Raw genomic sequence first — 20000 nt, 5'->3', positions numbered from 1 at the left:
AAAGCACACACACACACACACAACACGTTTGCGTATCGGACCGTTGGTGTGGTGGCTGGTGAGCCCCTTGATGAGGCTGAGGACGCGGTGCTGGATGTGAGCTGCGCAGAGGATGGCTGGTGTTGCCTTCCAGTCTCAGCTGTAGACGCTGCCCCTGTTGATGATGATGATGATGCTGCTGCTGCTGTTGCTGATGATGCTGATGATGCTGCTGCTGCTGTTGTGCGCCGCCGCAACCCATTGCTGCCGTGCCTGGGCACGCTTGGTTGCGACGACAACGAGCTGCTTGTAGCACTGAGATCGCCGTCAGCACCGGCGTTCGACAGGACAGCCTCCAGCGCCGCCTGTGAATGTGTGTGTGTGTGTGTGTGTGTGTGTGCGTGCGTGCGTGCGTGTGTGTGAATGTGAGAGAAGCTGGAACGCAGAGACGCAGGCAGCTGTCCACCATACTACCACACACATACAAAGAAACACACACACACACACACACATTCGCTGACCTGGAGGTTGTTGTTGTGTGCGCTGAGGATGCGTTGACAGGCTGCGATGGGCAGTTGCGTGACCTCCTGCAATCAATCAGCACGGTTGCCACATTGTACACACACACACACACACACACACACACACACACACACACACACACACACACACACACACACACACACACACACACACACACACACACACACACACACACACACACACACACACACACAAGGACACGATCATGAGCGGTTCAGCTTTGGTTGTGCCACATCGCCACCCAGCGGACACCGGCCCCCGGCCCCACTCCCCACACCACAAACCCTCTGCTTCCCTCGACGCACATGCAAGGTCTGCACGTCTCCTTCCGCGGGCATGGTGCCTGTGTGTGGTGTGTATTGGTGGTGCGCGGATGTGTGTCTGCCAAAAAGGTGAAAGCGGTTGTGAATGTTGTCTCTTCTTCGTTGTCGTCGTGTGCTTTTGCTGACGCTGCATTTGCGTGTTTGCTTGTTTGCCAACAACTCGTGACGTGTGATGTGAGGTGTGATGAGGTGTGATGTGCAGTGCAGTGCTTCCACTGTGCTCTCATGCACGTGCTCTTGCCTGTTGTGCTTGGGTGTGCTTGGTTTGCGTTCACTTATGTGGGTTGCTGATACACGAGGGTAACACGGGCAAGAGAGCGCCGAGAACCAGCACGGCGGCGGTTGGAGATGCCGTGCAAGCCAGCGCGACGTGAACGCTTGGAGTGTGTTCGACGCCACAACAGCGCATGAGCCACAGCCACGTCATGAACTGCCGCGATCCGGCGGCAGGATGTCCAGGATGGCGCTGACGAGCGCGCGCGTGCGGTAGTGCTGCGGATTCGACGCTGCATGCTCCGATATGGGGATCACCCGCAGCCCAAGCTCCTCCAACCTGTTTGTTTGTATTTGTGTGAGTGAGTGTGTGTGTATGAGAGAGAGAGTGTGTGTGTATGAAAATGTGTGTATGCGTGCATGCATGCATGCATGTGTGTGTGTGTGCGTGTGTGTGTGTGTGTGTGTGTGTGTGCGTGTGTGTGTGAGAGAGAGAGAGAGTGTGTGTGTGTGTGTGTGTGTGTGTGCCAGTGACTGACTGACTGACACGGTGAATGCTGCAAACAAGTGTGCCTCTATCCCTTTGCCCGTCCCCCAACACCAGAGCCCCACATCTGAATGGCGCACCTGCCACCGTCCATGGGCACCTCCGACGTCGTCAGATACAGCACCTGTGCCACCGGCATCGCCACCCAGGAACAAGAAATGGTATCAATAGCGCGGTGTGGATGGTATGAGACATTTATCAAGCTAATGGCGACGCGCACACACGCACACGCACACACATACGCACACGCACACGCACACGCACACACATACACACATACACGCACACGCACACGCACACGCACACACATACACACATTCACACACGCGCACACGACTGACATGTGTGACAAACTGGGAGACGAGGGCTGCGTCGTCCTGCTTCGCTGTGCGCTGGTTGGCGTTGTGGCGCGAGGAGCCGACACACGCGTGCACAATCGCCCACACAAAGTCCATCGCCGTCATGCCGTGCGTCTCCCGGTCAACCGTCCCATTCAGGATGAGCACCTGCGTGTGGATGTGTGTGTGTGTGTGTGTGTTTGTGTGTGTGTGTGTGTGTGTGTGTGTGTGTGTGTGTGTGTGTGTGTGTGTGTGTGTGTGTGTGTGTGTGAGCTGATTTGGCACGTGTGTTTTTGACTCTGCACTACATCAACACCACGCCAACACCACATCCCCTCCCATGAACCAAGGCAGACACCACCGCCGCCACTACCAACATTGCACCTTTGGGCAGGCCAGGGTGGCAATGTGGTCGCCGACGCCCTTCGTAGCCAGCGATGCGCATATGGACGTGTACAGGGACCCCATGCTGTACACAACCTGAATCAAGACAAGATGCGGGGAGAAGTGGACGAGTCAGCAGACTGCACGATTTGCGAAATGTCACTTGGGAGAAACAGCGACGAAGGATAACGCGCACATACACACACACATACACATACACGTATGTACATACACACATGAACACACACACGTACACATGTACACACACACACACGTATGTACACATGTACACACACATGCCTGCACACATGCCTGCACACACACTCACATGTATACATGTACACACGGACCATGGCGGCGTGTGAGAGGGTGGAGAGGACGGAGGGGTCGGCGTGGAATTCAATCTCCTGGCGCCAGTCGTTCAGGTAGAAGAGGCGGCGGATGCGTGCAGGCAACGGCTGCTGCCCTTGGTGCTGCTTGTCCACCTGCATGGAGAGTTGGATGAGCAGAGGTTTTCCGAGTCAGTGCGGAGAGAGAGAGAGAGTGTGTGTGTGTGTGTGTGTGCCCGTGTCTGTGTGTATGCATGGGGTGTGTGTTTGTACGTGTGTGTGCATGTGTGTGCGTGCGTGCGTGTGTGGTGGGGGGGGGAAGCATCGAGTCTGCAAAGAAGAGGTGCATCGCCTTGTGCCAGCGCTATTGGAGACAGCGAGGTGTATGGTGGCTGCTCACCACATCGCCGGGGTGGCTGATCTGGTTCTGTCCAAAGATCTGCAGCGCGAGAAAACGACGCATACACAAACACAAACACACACACACACAAACAAACACGCAAAGCAGGCAAACAAACACACAAACAAACAAAGCAAACAAGCAAACAAAGCAAACATTTCAGCGAGTTTTCCCCAATAAACCACGATCAACAAGCAAACAAAGCAAACAAACAAAGCAAACAAAATCACACACTGCGCGAGCCACCTTTGAGCCGTCCTCGAGCTGTGCGCCGATGGTGACGGTGTGATTGCTGTTGATGATGGGCAGCACCGCCGTCTCGTGCGGGATCCCCACCAGCGAGGACCTGGCACGAGACATGTGGGAAGGCGGGGTGTGCGGATTGTACGCAGCAGGTGAGTGGGATGAATTACGACCAAACACACACGTACACACGCACACACGCACTCCCACGCACACACATTCACTCACACACACATTCACGCACATGCAGGTGCACTCACTCACTAACGCACTTATACACACACGCACACACACACACTCGCACTTACTCACCACAAAGTGATGGCAGCGGAGAGAGAGTTGAAGAACTTGCGGCAGCCGGAGAAGAAGAAGTTACCGACACTACCGCGATGGAAGCAAAACGCCTTGACGGCCTCTCCTGCGCATGCACGCAGTGCAATGAGGACAAGCACCACGTGAACATAACGAAGCGGTGGGTCATGTCACACAGAGACGCACAGCGAACTCACGGCCGTGTGTTGTGCATCTACACCTGCACCTCACGCAAACGAACACGCACAGCGGAGGCATACACACACAGGACACATGCCGCACCGTTTGGGCCTGGCTGCTCTGAAGCGGCTGTGAGGACGGCGGTGTGAAAGTGGATCATGAAACTGCGGATAATCTGCTTGTGGTCTGCCGATACTCCCCTCCACAGCTCGTGCCGCCCCTGTGTGATGAATTTGCGTGTGCATAAAAGCGTGTGCATGTAAGCGTGTGTGTGTGTGTGTGTGTGTGTGTGTGTAACTGTGTGTGCGTGTGGGGTGCGTGTGTGTGTGTGTGTGTGTGTGTGTGTGTGTGTGTGTTGTGTGTGTGTGTGTGTGTGTGTGTGTGTGTGTGTGTGTGTGTGTGTGTGTGTGTGTGTGTGTGTGTGTGTGTGTGATTGAGATCAGGAGGGAGAGAGAGAGCAAGAGAGGGAGAGAGTGAGTGAGACAGACACATACACACAAAAACAAATACACAAACAAAAACACACACGCACAAACACAACAACAACCTGCACTCCCCAATGCACACAACCTGATGAAGCACATCCACACCCCACTTGCTTGTTGCTTGTCGCATCGCTCGACGCACTCGACTCACTTGGCAAAGGCATTGCAGGCCGTGCCACCACTGAACACAAACAACAGCGACGTTGAGGAGGACATCTCACTCACGACAACATAAGTAGGCAAATTGCGCACTCAGCAGTTTTGTTGGAGGGCTCGATGACACACACAAAAACGACTGATTGGGTTGTTGTGTGCGTGGGTGTCATGGCGCTGATACAACCAGACAACCCGCAGTCCTTGCAGCTGGTTGCTTGTCAGACGAAAGGAAGAAGCGAACAAGCAAGACAAGACACCGCACAGGCCACAGGCAGCAGGAGGGACGACGTTGCGCATGGGAAACAAAAAAATACAGTCACACCATGGAGCGTGACAAACGCTGTGTCGCTGTGTCGCTTTGGGCCCTTTCCTTCGGTCGTAAGTCAAAACGGCTTTTGTTGTGATTTATCTCTCTCGCCCTCTCACCGGCCGCACACACACACACACACACACAGACACACACACAGACACACACACACAGACACACACACAGACACACACACACACACACACACACACTGGTTCTCTCCTTGTGCAGCTGCAGGTGGCCGTGTTGTTCTGAGTCGCACTCTTTGCACTTCATTTCTCTGCCCTTCACTCCTCGTCAAGCCAGCACCTCCCTTCCCTCCTTCCAGTCTGCCAAGCGACGACACTTGAAGGCTCAAGCGGCGACTGCGAGCACACACTACACAAAACGCATTCGCTTCTTTTCCGCACAAAATGGACGACGAACCGAAACAGCAAAACCCTGTCGACTCAGGGGAGGACAGGCATCCGCCAGACACATCTTCCCTGACTGCGACCCATGAAATGGACACCCAACATGCGGGACGAGCAGCTTCGACAGATATCACGCCAGTCTCAAGCCAGTCAACAGCACAAGATCACGCAGGGCAGCAAACGCAGCAGCAACCCGCCGTAGATGCGACTAACCTTCTAGCCGCTTTGCAGAACCCCGCGACATTGGCCTCGCTCTCACCAGAGCAAATGCAGGTCGCAATGGCAACACTTCAAGCGCACATGACGCGCACCCAGACACACCAAACCCAAGACCCAAGGTCTAATCAGCACGAGAATGTCAGTGCCGTTGACCGTGGACATCCGCAACCATTAAATGCGCAACAACAGCCAGAACACTCATGCAGCCAGCAGCTTCCCGCGACTGTCCAGCCACCACTACCACAACACCCAAATTCGGGAAGGACCACCAACTTCCCAGCCGTCAGAGGTGTGCTGGAAACAACCACGTCGCTGATGGGAGCACCGCACAGCCACTCCAAGGCTCCTCCACCATTCGCAACAGGCAACAGTGGCCCTGTTTTGACTGCAGGTATTCGATCCCTCGCTGTTTTGTGTGCATGTCCCTGCCCTGACCCTGCAAGCAACACCGTGCGCGTTGCCTCGCCTTCTCATTTGGAAACAAGCTCACAGCAACATGGGGGGTTGTTCTTGCTTGATTCTCGCTTTGCAGCTGGTACTCAGGCAAGCGCGACAGTGTCGTCGCACGCACAACGCACCCGCGACGTTCACGTAGTAAGTTGTACACAATCCCACTCCAATAGAATGGCACACCATCTCATCCTATGGCCGCTCTGTTGCTGTTGTTTGCAGAACATGCGTGCACACTCACCCTCCTTTCTGACGGCAGCTCACACCGCCACGTTTCGTCGCCCTGTTCCACAGCACGTGCACGTGATGGAGAGACGCCGACAAATCATCCACATGCTCGGAGGCCATCCTGCTTTTGGCAGATGTTGCGACGCAGACGGCAAGGGAAAGTGGCTGCCAAACGCCGAAACACGGCTGCCAGAGCAACATGACGATGATGACAATGACAGTGATGATGTTGACGATGATGATGATGATGATGAGGAGGAGGAGGAGGAGGAGGAGTTGCGTGACGCAAGGTCCACCCTGGGGGTTGGTCGGCCGTCCAGACCAAGGCAACAATGGAAGAAGGGAAACAGCAAGAGCAAGGGCAAGAACAAGAAGAAAGGCACGAAGAAAGGCACGAAGAAGCACAGGGGGTGTCGGACCACGCACCAAACCCGCTCGGCCTTTCTCAGCAACCGCGGCAGTGACTACAGCTACTACACCAAGGATTTCATCCTTCGTGTTCCCAGCCCCACAACCATCCCATACAAGCTCTTCAAGAAATCAACATTTCCAGAGTGGCAGCCTGGTTACGACAGAGTCGTTGTAATCGAGGATGACAAGACTGCGCACGTGCACGTGTTCAGCGATTTTGCAACAGACAACCAGCAGCTCCATGCAAAGGCAATTCGCTTCTTCATCCAGCGGTTTCTGCGCCGCGACGACAACGACGGCGCGCTGCGTGCCCTGCTGAACATGACATCAATGCACGTACTCATGGACGACGTGCTGAATGACACCGCACTCATTAAGGCTCTGACGGGTCACCAGGTGCTGCGCTTGCTCACGATGATTGATACTAGCAGTCTGGTTGGCGAGTTGCAGTCACGGCAGGGTCACCCCAGCACGCGAGTCCTGATCCAGCGCGCTCTCGTGTCCGATCCCAACACGATTCAACTCTTCTCCGCCAACAACCCCAACCTTCTGCACGACCACCTGCAGCTGCTGGCTGCCCTCATCAACACGAGTACCAGCAGCACTTACTCCTACGACAGGGACGCCGGATACAATGACTTGTGCTTTGTCATCCTCGTTCTGGGGCTCGCCCCAAACTTTGAGGCAGAGAAGCTCAAGCACAGGGCCGAGCTGCCCACCACCAACAGCAGCAGCAACACCAACTCACACGACGACCACGACGACCACGACGACCACGACCACGACCACCACAGCAACGGCGGCAGCAGCAGCAGCTCCGTCGAGTACAGCCAGGACGACATCTTGGATGCCGCTGATTTCGTGCAGAAGTACCACGAGACGATCCACATCAGCGCCGACACGATGATGTGGCTCGCTGCTCGCGCAATCCTGGCACAACTGACACCCAAAGATGCCATCTTCTTCGCTGCAACTCACCCGGCGAGCAAGGTGCTGAGCGAACACGACCCCAGCAAGTTTGGCAGGGTGGTGCGCACTGCTCTCACCAACACTGGCGGCAAGGGCACCAAGAAGAAGAAGAAGAAGAAGAAGCGGGCTGCGGGCACATCGGGCGCCTACCTCAAGTACATGTCCACGCTGCCACAGGCGCAGGAGCACATCTTCGACGTGTGGCTGAGCCAGCTGCCATCGATTGGCAACGACGCGGACCACCCGCTCGCAAAGGGTGCGATAAAGCTGGCAACGTCGGCGCAACTCACATCTGACCAGCGGGGGCGGCTCATGCAGATGCTCATGAACAACACACGAAGCAGCATGTGCCGTCTCATTCTTGGTTCTGTTCTTCATATCATCCCGGACCACCTCACGCCCGTGACGGTCATCGCGGGCATGTGGAGTGTGGTGTCGCCAGCAGAGGTTGAGACAGGCCTGCGCACCTGGCTGAAGGAAGAAGCAACCAAGATGCGAGTCGTCACCGTGGACGACCCTGACTCTGACACCAGTGGTGCATCGTCGTCGTCATCGCGCAGCCCAGCCACATCTGCTTCTGCCACTGTCTTCACCAGTCGCCGCAATCGAAACGGCAAAGGCAGGGCACGTCGTCGGCACCGACAACGTGCCCAACATCAGCAGCACCACCAGCAGCACCACCAGCAGCACCACCAGCATCAGCAGCCACGCATCAAGACGGTGAAGGAGCTGAGTGTTCGCTCACTCATTCATTTAGCCGTCCAGCTTGAAGACACACTACGCGAGCAGCTTGGTGTAATCAGCAGCATACCAGCTGGCAGACCGGCTGAGGTGGCAGCACGCATGCACAAGTTCAAGCCCATTTACCTGCTCGCCGGCGACTGCGTGGAAGAGAGCAACGTGCCCCTCGTTGCCTTCTTCCAACAGCTGATTGCCGCCTCAAGTGAAGACGGCATCCAGTTGACCGAGAAGGGAACGACACCAAACCATCTCTTTGGTCTTGCTGCGAACCGCGCTGTTGCTCTCGCCCGGCAGCACCGCCAGGCCGGTGATGAAGAGCTGTGCAACCTGCTCAAGGTGTTGCGAACCGCCGCTCGCCAGAACGACAGCCATCACGACATGTTCCGCCGCGTTGGCGTGGACATGTTGTCAGAGCTCACCATCCCGCAAACCTTCAAGGATGTTACTGATCAACCTGCGTTGTGGCGGCTGGTGCTCAACATGCGCTCGCCACGCGATTGGCGGCAGACGCAGCCGGCAGTGTCAGCACGACAGACCCTGGCCCGCGAATACGAGGCGTGGCGTGACCTCACCAAGACGCCAGCCGACATGGCAGTGTTGTTTCCACCGGCGCAGGAGCCTGGCAGAAGACTGAGTAAAATCCACACCCTTGCGAACCTTCTGGCCATCGTGGCACCATCTGATCAAGAAGAGCTTCTTGTCCTGATTCAGGAGGCATTGAGTGTGTACGACCAACTTTGTGACGAACGTTGGACGGTGTACAGCTTGCACAAGTTCGCCTCAGACATCCTGCCTTCGAATCCCTGGGTGGCCAGTTTGCCTGCCACGCTGGAAACGTGGCTGACGGAGCCACTCAGTCAAGTCAATGACAGCAACCGCTGGAACACTGCCGAAAACATCTTGAAAGAGAGCAGAGATTTGCTTACAGCACTTCACCAGCGCGCCAACAGCCACACGTTTCGAAGGATGCTCGCGACAGAAATGGCCTCAGTGCATTCATCATACACCCCAGCCACACCATCAGCAAGCGACGCAAGCGAGACAAACGAGAGCAATGAGAATGACGACTCCGGCCTCTCCGAAACCACGACATCAACCTCAACAACAGCCGCATCGCCATCACCACCACCGTCATCGCCATCAACAGCTCGCGCTGACGATGAGCAGGTCATGACAGACGCGAAGCGGGAGGTGGAACAGGTGCTCAAGACTGCGGACAAAGTTAAGACTCAACACACACGCTTGTTCAACAACCTTCGAAGCAGTACTCAGCTGTCTGATCTTCACATCATGTGGGGAGGGCTCACGCGCGCGCAGGTGGAGCACGACATGACACTGCTGTGTACAATCATTGGCCACCCATCTGAAGTCCGTACACGGGGCCCGTTCGCGCAATTGACCAAGCAGCTCATCAGCTATGCTGAGCAGCGTCATTATGCACAGCGCGCAGAGCAACTCAACCGAGTGTTACACGTGTGCAGGCCGTTCTTCGTCACGCCAGTTTCGAAGCTTACCAGTGCCATCGACGCGGTGCTGGACGTGGATGACTCACAGACACTCCGCCACCTGCACACGGCTGTGCAGGACGTGCAGTCACATGTCCCTGACGATCCCGACGTGTGGGAGGTGCTTGGTGAGATGGCCGACGCAGGCAACTTGCTCGAGTTTCTGCGAGAACAAGAGGGCGACATACGTCACTACACGGCGAGCGCGGACACATTTGGTTCCGACGCATACATGGCCACCGCAGAGCAGGTCAACGCCTTCATCTTGTTGCACTCGTTCATGTTCCCGCTCATCAACGCTGACACAAAGGCGAAGGACCTGGAGGACTTTCTTCGTCTTCTCAGCCAGCGCTTTCACCAGAGCCAGGGCCATGCTGCATCCTCCTCGGGAGCAACATCAGGTTCGGCGTCGTCGTCAGCATCATCGGCACGTCAGCCAGACCGCCTACCGCTGTCGCAACTGCTGCGCATCTGCAACCAAGGCCTGGAGGCGCTGCAGCTGTTTGTGAACACGCTGAGCGACCGCGGTGCCGCTGCCCGCGAACGCATTCGCCTCGTTGTTGATCCCTCCGTCGAAGGCGCACGCATCGTGTTCAGGTGCGACTCGCTCCGCCAGACCGCAAGCTACCACATCTGCATCCGCCACAGGAGCGAGGACATTGAGTTGTCGGAGCGCGACGTGAGCGACCTGCGTGCGCGCGCGTGCCTGCTGTCCACAGACCAGGACCAGGACGTGCGTGTGCACATGCAGCGGTTCAGGGATTTGGTGGAAGGCGTCGAGTTGGCCATGGCAGAGCTGAAGCAGCTGGCGGAGAGCGGACACCTTGAAGAGTTCAACTGCTACACGCACGCAATGGCGGTGCAGGGCGCCAACCTGAAGGACTACAGGAATGCACTGCAGACCCGCCTCCTGCTGTGGACGGAGCGCTTGAAGGAGATGCGCGAGCACTATGACGTACTCAACATCTTTTCCAACCGCCAGCTGGTGGTGCTGTTCCATGCACTCGTGCAACCACACGAGCACCACGATGAGGAGCTGGTGCAGGAGCGAGACCAGCTGCTGCTGGCCATGCTCGGTCCCCACGCCGACGTGCACCAGGTGTCGCTGTTTGTGCGCGATGGGCTCAACAGCATGGGTGCATGCGATGACAACGTGCACCGGCTGAGCGAGCTGCTGGCGATGCTCAAGTCGCTCATCGATGCGCCGCCACCACGCGCCCTTCGCCCCTCTGGAATGATTGACGAGAGCATGCTGCCGCCGTTCCGCCACGCTGCCAAGCACGATCTTGTGCGGGTGCTGCTGTCTGAGGACGATCGCACGACCGCCGCCTCCATCCTGGCCGCATTCACGGACGCCAACCTGGAGTACCTGCCTGCGCAGTGCCTCTTCTGCTCCGAGCACACGCGCGTGGCGATTGTGCGGCTGTTCCTTGCCCGCAGCCAGGAGACAACAGACCTGCCGTTTGTGCTCGTGTATCCGGAGCTGCTCAGCATTGAAGCGCAGGCGGAGTTGAAGGAGGAGTTGACCAAGTGGGGCCACCGCTGCTCCAACCCTCGCTCCTCAAAGCCATTCGCACCCGCTGTTGGCGAGCACGTGCCGGAGTCAAGCCGCCCGCTTCCACGCTTCACCGTCGTGTGTCGCCGCACCACGCGAAGTCGCCTCCTGCATGGCGTTGCAGGGCTGGTGGACGAAGACTTGACGGGGCACGTGGCGCAACAGCTGCTGGCCAACTACGCGCTGCACACGAGGGAGCACGGTGCTGTCACCGTTGTTGCCAGCGAGTACGCGCAGCAGGGCAAATCCACCTTCATCCAGCAACACCTCGCACGCCTTGCTGGTGGCAGCAACGGTGCTAGCGATGGTGATGATGATGGTGATGGCGACAGTGGACGTGGCAGTGGCCGTGTTGGGCGACGCGGGCCGCTTCGCTCGTCCATGCTCTCACGCACGTCGCAAGCTACCACCGCAACCACCGCCACGACGAAAACGGGTGGCAGTGGTGCTGATGGCGGGGACGACCTTGTGGACGACGATGAAGGGGATGGCGACGCATCACCGGCGCTCTTCTCATCCGATGACGATGGTGAAGACGACGAGTTTTTGGACGCGTCGTTTGAGTTCCCCGTGCCACCGAGTGGGCCCGTGCCTGCAGGCATGGCGACAACAGCAACACTCCCGCGTGACGCTGTTGCTGGCGATGGCGGGCACTACTGCACGCTGCTTGTCTCTGGGCAGGACACGTTTGACGTCCTGCACGACAAGCTGTCTCGCCTGCCGCTGATGGACCCGCGCGTCAAGGCACTGTACATTGACGTCGGGGCGGCACTGAACATTGAGGATGACCTCAACATGCATCTGTTCCAGCTGCTGGTGCTGCGCTGCCTCTCGCGCGACGACAGGCTGTGGCACGTGCCACGCCACGTCGCGGTGTACGTTGAGATTGGCAACACGCTGCACGACCGCTTGAGCCAGCAGCTCGCGCTCACCACCAAGGCGCCGTTTGCCGATGAAGTGGCGGCATCCACCACACAGGCTGCGCCTGCACAGACGGGCGCGCCCACTGCCTCTTTTACCAAGGAAGTGCTTGGGTGGGACGCAAACAACATTCACGTGCCAACGGATACGAGCTCCCCCATCCAGCGTGCTTGTCGCTACCTCGACCTCCTGCACAGGGACCAGCTCACGGACGTGGTGTACAGGGAACCTGATCTGAACGCCATGGATGGCATTGAGCCAACACCGCTGAGCAAGGGAGACTGCATTCGCCTCCTGACTCAATACTTCCCGCGCCTGCAAGAGAACCACGCCTCCTTTGGCGAACTCAACACCTTCCTCCTCGTCGCCGCCCAGCAGCTGCCGCGCATGCTTACAAGTGTGTTCCTTCGCCTGAGTGAGCTCTGCGGTTGGGTAGGGCGCTCTCGCTCACGAGCACACGAGATTCGGCGGGGCATGCTCATGGCGGTGGTGAACACAGTACAACGATTTGCAATGCCCTCCGTTGACGCCGTGAAAGACGTGCAGCACCATCACCAGGACGCGGCTGGGACGGTGACCGATGACGTGTTGCGGCAGATGGAGAAGGCCATCACGTGGGCTGAGATGGAGCACTGGATGCTGTGCGTTGCCGATGATGGGTGTGTTTGTGCCTTCTACTCGGACCCAAACAGTGTCCCGCCGCAGGTGCGCCGATTCTTTGCACTTCAACGCCATCCACTCAAACAAATGCACGAGTACACTTCTCAAGAGCTGTTTGTGCAGCTCAAGCAACTGCTGGGTCACAAAACTCAAGCGGCCCAGAACTGGTATGCCATGACACCAGACAACCTGCTGAAGATGGTGCTGATCTACATCCGCATCACCAACAACGTGCCGTGCATTCTCATGGGCCACGCAGGCTGCGGTAAGACGTCACTGTTTCATCAGCTGGCCCACATGTGCAACGACGTGGTGTATGAGCGGCCACTTGGCATCCACGCAGGCACAACGGCGCAGGACATTATCGATTACGTCAACGAAGCCATCGATCTGGGGGAGAAGCTGCTGCAGGACGCCGGGTGTGTTGATGTGGCGGTGGTGCCCCAGGCTGGTGTTGGTGCTGGTACACAGGGGCAAACCAACGACCAGACAGCCACGTCAGCCACAGCAGAGCAAGATGGTGATGCTGACCCCAACGCTCCCGGCTCTGCATCGACATCGTCAGCAACGAATACTCGTGTGGTATCTCAGGGCAATGATGGTGACGATCCACAGGGTCAAACCAACGACCAGGTAGCCACGTCAGCCACATCGGCCACAGGAGAGCAAGATGGTGATGCTGACCCCAATGCTCCCGGCTCTGCATCCACTTCGTCAACAACCACTTCTTCGGCGTCGTGCACCTCCACTCCAGTGATGCCCGCTCATCCTGTGACGGTGTGGGCATTCCTTGATGAGATCAACACGTGCGAGCACCTCGAGCTGCTGTCAGACATCATTGTGCGCCGCCGCTGCGGCTCCCGCTCCATCCCGGACAACGTGAAGATTGCCGCTGCGTGCAACCCGTACAAGCGCCGTGACCGCCCAGCGCCAACACCAGGCCTGGTCACCATGGAGCGCCAGCCCATTGACGCGCAGTCGCACCTCATGTACCGCGTGCACCCGCTGCCGGAGGCGATGCTGCCGTACGTGTGGGACTTTGGCGAGCTGTCTGCTGGCGACGAGCGGCTGTACATGGGCAGCATGGTGGACGGCCTTGGACTCAATCGGGACGAGAAAAAGGCTGTGGTGGAGATGCTGTATCAGTGCCACGACTACCTGAGGAAGAAGACAGGCCACATAATCAGCCTGCGTGACGTCAAGCGTTTCTGCACACTCTTCAAATTCTTCCAGAAGTGGCGGCAGCAGAGAGCACCCTTCCCCAGTCCCGGACCAAGACCGCGCGAAACCACCATCCCCTTCATGTCATCGAAAATGCATGCTGCATGGCTGTCACTCATTCAGTGCTACGTTGTTCGTCTTCCTGAGCAAAGCAAGCGCAATGAGCTGCTTGACCAGTGCAGCGCGCGTTTTCGGGCGTGGAAACGGTGGGGGAGAGAAGCCATTCTGCGGCTCCTTCGCGAAGAGCAGCTGGACATGGTGGATCGCATGGACAGGCGGGCACCGCAGTTCCAGAACTTGGCAGAGAACGCGGCCTTGCTGGAGAACACGTTTTCCATTGTGGTGTCGCTGCTCAACCGCATCCCCATCTTCCTGATTGGCAAGCCGGGCAACAGCAAGACGGTGAGCATGAGCCTGGTCAACAACAGTCTTCGTGGCCGTGACTCGCGCGACCCGCTGCTCAAGCTGTACCCTGGCATCACCGTGTTTGCGTACCAAGGCAGCGTTGAGGCGACGAGCGAGGGCATCCTGCAGGTGTTTGCCCGCGCGGAAGCGTACCTGGACAGCGCCAACCATCAGGACGTGCTGCCCGTGGTGGTGCTGGATGAGGTTGGACTCACAGAACACTCGCGCCACAACCCGCTCAAGGTGCTGCACGCCAAACTTGAGCCGCCAGACGGCAGCGAGCTCCGTGTTGGCGTCGTCGGCATCTCAAACTGGGCGCTCGATGCGGCGAAGATGAACCGCGCACTGCACATCTCCCGGCCTGATCCATCACGCGAAGACCTTCTCCACACTGCAGTCACCATTGCAAGCAACTTCGTTACAACAGAATATCGGTTCTACGAAGGTCCAACACGAGCTTGCGATCTCCCTGATGAGTTGCAGCTACCTCTCAAGGGGGTGGCTTTTGGGTATCATGATTACATGCAGGAATGCAAGGCCCAGAACCGCCAGCCCTTTTTTGGCCTCCGAGATTTCTACAGTGTCTGCAAGTCGATGTGTCGCAGGATGAGTGAGCTGAATGCGAGCGAGGGCGTGGTGGCCACCGCCATCATCCGCAACTTCTCCGGCACGCTCGGAGGCGACACCGTCCACAGCGACCGGCAGCTCTTCTTCACCCGCGTGCAGGAGCAGTTGCTGCAAGTGGGGTGGTACCACGCTGACCGCTTGGCTGTGACGCTGATGAATGCGAGCCACAACACCGTGGCATGCATCGAGGACAACTGGCAGGACGTGTTTGCGCGCCACCTGATGATTGGGTCCGTTGGTCGCGCGGCGCTGTCCATCTTGAAGACTTTCTCCAGCTTGGACACGAGCAACGCCCTCATTATCCGCGGCAGCCAGTTTGAGGCGGACGTGGTGAGCGAGGAGTACCCGTACTCTGTGCTGAGCCAGATCATCCTGAAAATGGAGCACGGTGGCGTGCTGGTGCTGGTGGACCTTGATTCCATCTACGGTAGCCTGTACGACATGCTGAACCAGAGCTACACCATGATCAAGGGCCGGCGCAACTGCACCATTGCCCTGGGCTCCCTCAGCAACCCGCTGTGCCCCGTGCACGAGCGGTTCCGCTGCGTTGTGCTGATGGATCGGGAGAAGATGCAGACGTACGACCCGCCCTTCCTCAACCGCTTTGAGAAGCACCTGCTCAGCTTCACAGACGTGTTGTCGGGGGACCAGCGGGACGTGTGCACGCAGGTGGAGAACTGGCTCACACGCATCGTTGCGTGTGGACAGGACACGTCCGCCGTGACGCCACAGGACAAGGCGAGGGCCATCCCGTGCTATGGCGACAACTTGGTAGCAAGCCTGCTGCTCAAGCACCTGGCGAGCATGCAGGCGGCCATGGCCTCGGCTGGGAGCAGCAAGACAATCAAGAGAGAGAACATTCGACCAAGTCGCGTTGTACGTGCCAAGCCGGCTCAGCTGCACGTCACTGTCACCCATGGGTGGCAGTCAGAGCAGCAGCAGCAAGGCATGCAGCCTGGTGACGAGAGCTGGCAGGAATTGCTGCATCAGCAAAATGAAGGGTTGAAGATGCATGTGCCACCAAGCTATCTCCAACAGCAACAGCAACAGCAACAGCAACAGCAACAGCAGCAACAACATGCCGGTGGTGCGACGGGAAGCCGGTTCCTGCGCGCATCGCAGTGGCGCCTGACCCCCGACCTGGCACAGCAGCTGCAGCAACGCATCAAGCACAGCTTGATTGACCTGATGACGCTTGAGTTTGTGGTGTCCCTGACGCAGTTTTCGGACGAGGACAAGCAGCGCGTGGTCGACGTGTACACGCATGAATCCTCGCACCACTCCCTCGCGGGCCTGTTGGAGTGGCTGCAGTGGTTTGGTGCACCGTCAGGGGATAGTGGTGGTGGGGATGGTGACGAACAACAAGGGGCCAGTGTGCGCAAGGGCGATTATGGCGATTATGGCGATGGTGGTGGTTATGATGGCGATGGTGGTGCTGGTGGTCATGATGATGACGACGCCGCCACTGATGAAGGTGCCGCTGAAGACGATGACGATGAGATGCTGGAGAAGCCAAGCAAGGCGAAGAAGGCACGGCAGCAGCCGCTGCCGGCCCAGCCGCTGCGCCGCCTGTTGCTGGTGACGCGCACCAGCATCTTCTATCCCTTCAGGGAGGTGTCGGAGTGTGAGATTGTGCGTGTGTCCGACATCAAGTCTGAGCGCATGTTGTCGCTTGAGCTGCGAGAAGCACTGCGCCGCGCCGGCCACCACGGCACGGTTGTGGTGCAGCTGCTGCTCAACGAGTTCAAGCACCTGGCCATGGTGCAGGAGAAGGTGGACGGCCTGCTGGCTGGCGTTGACCGGGAGACGCGCGGCGATGCTGGTCTCAACGGTGAGCACACACATGGTGGCCAGGGGTGCAGCCGCGTGATTGTGTGCGTGCACATGCACTCCAAGACGACGAGCCTCCGCAAGCAAGCGCAGGAAGTGGCCATGCTGCAGACCATCACCGCGTCTGCGGAGTGGGAGCTGCGCTACTGCGACGATCTCGGCTCGCTGCCCTCCTTTGCTGCACAAGCCCTGCAGCAGGAGCAGCATACGCAGCACGTGAGCGGTGGCGGTGATGATGTTGGCGGTGCGTCGATGCATGTGCCAGCTGGGCCATCGGCGCCACCTGTTGTTGAGCCGACCCTCAACCTGATTGAGCTGTGCTCGCACTCTCTGCAGGACGTGGTGCTGCGCCACGATCATTCGCTGCTGCACTACCGGCGCCTGATCACCCCAGACGCGCTGTGGTGGTGCTACTCGCGCATCGACTTCTCGCGCGTGCCGCACTGCCAGCAGCGTGCGCGGTCCTCAATCGACCGGCTGCTGGCCGCGCTCACGTCCCAAGACCAGGAGGGCGAGCAGCTGTGCATGATTTTGGCGCACGCGGCGGCGCTGATGCTGGATTCCACCACGACGTGGGTTGCACAGCTGGCGCAGCAGGACATGAAGCAGCCAAGCTACGCCACGTTTGGGCAGCGTGTGGTGCGCACGGCGCGTGAGGCATTCCTGTCTGCGCTCGCACGCATCATCTTCAGCATGGAGCAGCACCACTTTGTGCCCGATGTGAGGCAGCTTGTGCCTGACGATGCCACGCGCGCGCTGCTTGCTCAGCTCGAGATTTCCCCGCGGGCGTACGCCGTGCTCGCACTCGATGCACTGCCGTCCACGGCGCGCGCATTTGCCGCTAGCACTGCGCAGCACGAGCAGCCAGTTGTTGACAACGAGGGCGACGCGGATGACATTTCGCCTGCAACCACAAGTGTGCTGCGCCCCGTGTCACTGCGGCTCCCAGAAACGCATCGCTGGTACAACAGCCTGTGTGCGCTGGCAGAGGCGCTATTTGCCGAGATGGACGCGGCGCCCACGGAGCAGACGCGTGCCAGCCACGTGCAGGGGTTCATCGCACGCGTGCGTGACGCCTTTTCGCACGCCATTGCGGCCGGTGTGAGCACCGACGACGTCACTCTTGACATCATGGACACACAGGACGATGATGATGGCGACATGGACGACGTGGACGACATGGACGAGCGCGAGGACGATGATGACGATGACGATGATGACGATGATGTGGACGAGTTGGATGCGAATGGCGATGATGATGATGACGGTGACGAGAGCGGGAACGGGTTTGGTGACATGTCTCAGGTACACAACGCAGCTGCGGTTGTTGGGCCGTTGTTGCTGGTGGACTGGGTGCGCTATGCCAACAACCACGTTGGCGCCAACGTGCTGGACATCTGGCGCGGTCTGTGCCTGTGCTTTGGGGACGACATCAGCATCACCTCCGATGAGCACGTGTTTCAGGTGCTGAAGAAGCTGCAGGAGAACGAGCAGATGCTGTACGCGTTCTTCAGCCTGCTGTCAATTGCCCGCCGCTCTGACGCACGCGGTGACGTGTTGCAAGTTGCCCTCAACTCCATCAATGACACCAACATTGGTGGTGACGACGCTGATGGCGATGACAATGATGCTGAAAGCAGTCCTGGCCGGCCCACGGGCACATCTGCCATCGTACACGGCATCTGTGAAAGCATCGCACTGCGCTTCATCGCTGCCATCACCCGCCAACAAGACGACGACGACGATGAGGATGATGATGCTGAGGACGATGATGATGACGACGATTACAGTGGTGACGATGATGAGGGTGAGGATGAGGCCAATGAAGCCATGGGCATGGTGTTTGCTGCCCGCGATGTGATGCAGCACCTGCTTGCCCTGCCGTGCGATGCGAGCGGCGGGCGTGCGGCCATCACGCCCCAGATCATGGCGCGCGTCAGGCTCCTCAACGCCATCCTGCACGCGTGGAGCAGAAACAGCGACCTGGAGGTGGTGCCGCTGCTGCAGGCATTCATGCACTTGTCGCTGACACCAGCCCACACCGAGCCGTACGCGGCGCCGGTGACAGCAACAGCAACGGGGTCGCCGTCGCAGCAGCTGCTCAGGTTCTTGCAGCAGAGCTTCGACGAAGACAAACCACTGTGGTCCGTTGGTAGTGAGCGAAGGCGCCTGGTCTCCGACACGGTTGCCCTCTTCAGCCAGATGCTGCACCTCAACTACGCGGAGATGACGGCACAAGAGCAGCGCACGACCCTCGCCCAGCTGTGCCGAATGGTCACGCGTGCAGCGATGACATTCTGCCCCATCTGCCTCGTCACTGCCGTGAACGTCAGCACAGAGTGCGGCCACAGATTCTGTCACCAGTGCATTGTTGAATGGGCCCAGGCGAGGCGCACGTGCCCGTCGTGCCGCCGTGTCCTCAACGTGGCCAACCTCACGCCCATCGAGAGCGAAGAAGACGATGGTGGTGCTGGTATTGGTGGCCAGACGAGCAACCACTTCTGGCTGCCGCACGTTGGGCATGCTGTCCACACGGCTGTGCTGCACTTTGCAGGTGGTCACCGTGAGGTGCACGAGCTATTCCAGCAAGCGCCTGGCCCCTTGTTTGAGGCACTGAGCGCGGTGATGTCCCACGACAACTTTGATGCAACGCAGAGCCCGCCCATGCTCGTGCTTGCCGTTGACGTGCTGGAGCGCTTTGTGGTCGAACGCGCCATCAACGGCTGCAGCCTCATCGCCATCTTGCACATGGAACACCACCTGCAGCCGTGCGTAAATGCGGTGCAGGAGGTGATGAGCAACGTTGGCGACGGTATGGGTGGCATCTCCCCGGCGCAGGCACGTGATGGCGTGGTTGGCATTGCTGTGCTGCGTACATGCGTGCGTGTCATTGCGCGCGCGCTGTTGGACCACGACGTGGCCGATTTGGAGACGCTGACTGACGTGCTTCCTGTGCTGTTTGGAGGAGACGATGATGGTGACGGCTTTGCCAGTGGTGTCAACGACAGCATGAGCGTGATCCAGCGCATGCGCCTGTTCCTGCTGCAGCTGCTGAAGCAAGGCCGCAGCTTTGCCGAGTTGCGCACGGTGCTGGTTGCCCTCATGG

The 20000-nt window shown here is 58.6% G+C and overlaps 3 protein-coding genes across 3 annotated transcripts in view; 1 reads left to right on the top strand and 2 right to left on the bottom strand.

Moving 5' to 3' along the window:
• Positions 1 to 958, bottom strand: part of PTSG_12671 (uncharacterized protein) — a 4620-nt gene extending 3662 nt beyond the window's left edge. The window contains exons 1-3 of the mRNA XM_004990987.1: positions 828 to 958; positions 501 to 566; positions 42 to 344 (exon numbers count right to left, since the gene is read on the bottom strand). Coding sequence (XP_004991044.1) covers positions 42 to 344; positions 501 to 566; positions 828 to 860 — 402 coding nt within the window. The 5' untranslated portion in view covers positions 861 to 958. The remainder of the gene's footprint in view (positions 1 to 41; positions 345 to 500; positions 567 to 827) is intronic.
• A 142-nt stretch (positions 959 to 1100) lies between these two features.
• PTSG_08021 (uncharacterized protein) lies at positions 1101 to 4406 on the bottom strand (the record flags this gene model as incomplete). Its single annotated transcript, XM_004990986.1, has 10 exons — positions 1101 to 1398; positions 1686 to 1729; positions 1947 to 2111; positions 2328 to 2423; positions 2678 to 2812; positions 3057 to 3095; positions 3303 to 3402; positions 3612 to 3717; positions 3894 to 4011; positions 4362 to 4406. The coding sequence occupies 10 exons, from the start codon at positions 4404 to 4406 to the stop codon at positions 1269 to 1271; spliced, it is 978 nt and encodes a 325-aa protein (XP_004991043.1). The 3' UTR covers positions 1101 to 1268.
• Positions 4407 to 6127: 1721 nt separating this feature from the next.
• PTSG_08020 (uncharacterized protein) overlaps positions 6128 to 20000 on the top strand; it is a gene marked incomplete at its 5' end in the record, with an annotated part of 16488 nt that continues 2615 nt past the window's right edge. The window contains 2 exons of the mRNA XM_004990985.1: positions 6128 to 6339; positions 6499 to 19981. Of these exons, the coding sequence (XP_004991042.1) occupies positions 6128 to 6339; positions 6499 to 19981 (13695 nt within the window). The remainder of the gene's footprint in view (positions 6340 to 6498; positions 19982 to 20000) is intronic.

Source organism: Salpingoeca rosetta (genome assembly GCF_000188695.1).
Source record: "Salpingoeca rosetta unplaced genomic scaffold supercont1.21, whole genome shotgun sequence".
NCBI classification, from domain to species: domain Eukaryota; class Choanoflagellata; order Craspedida; family Salpingoecidae; genus Salpingoeca; species Salpingoeca rosetta.
Note: the sequence above shows the minus strand (reverse complement) of the source record. Positions and strands in the feature narration are given on the sequence as shown.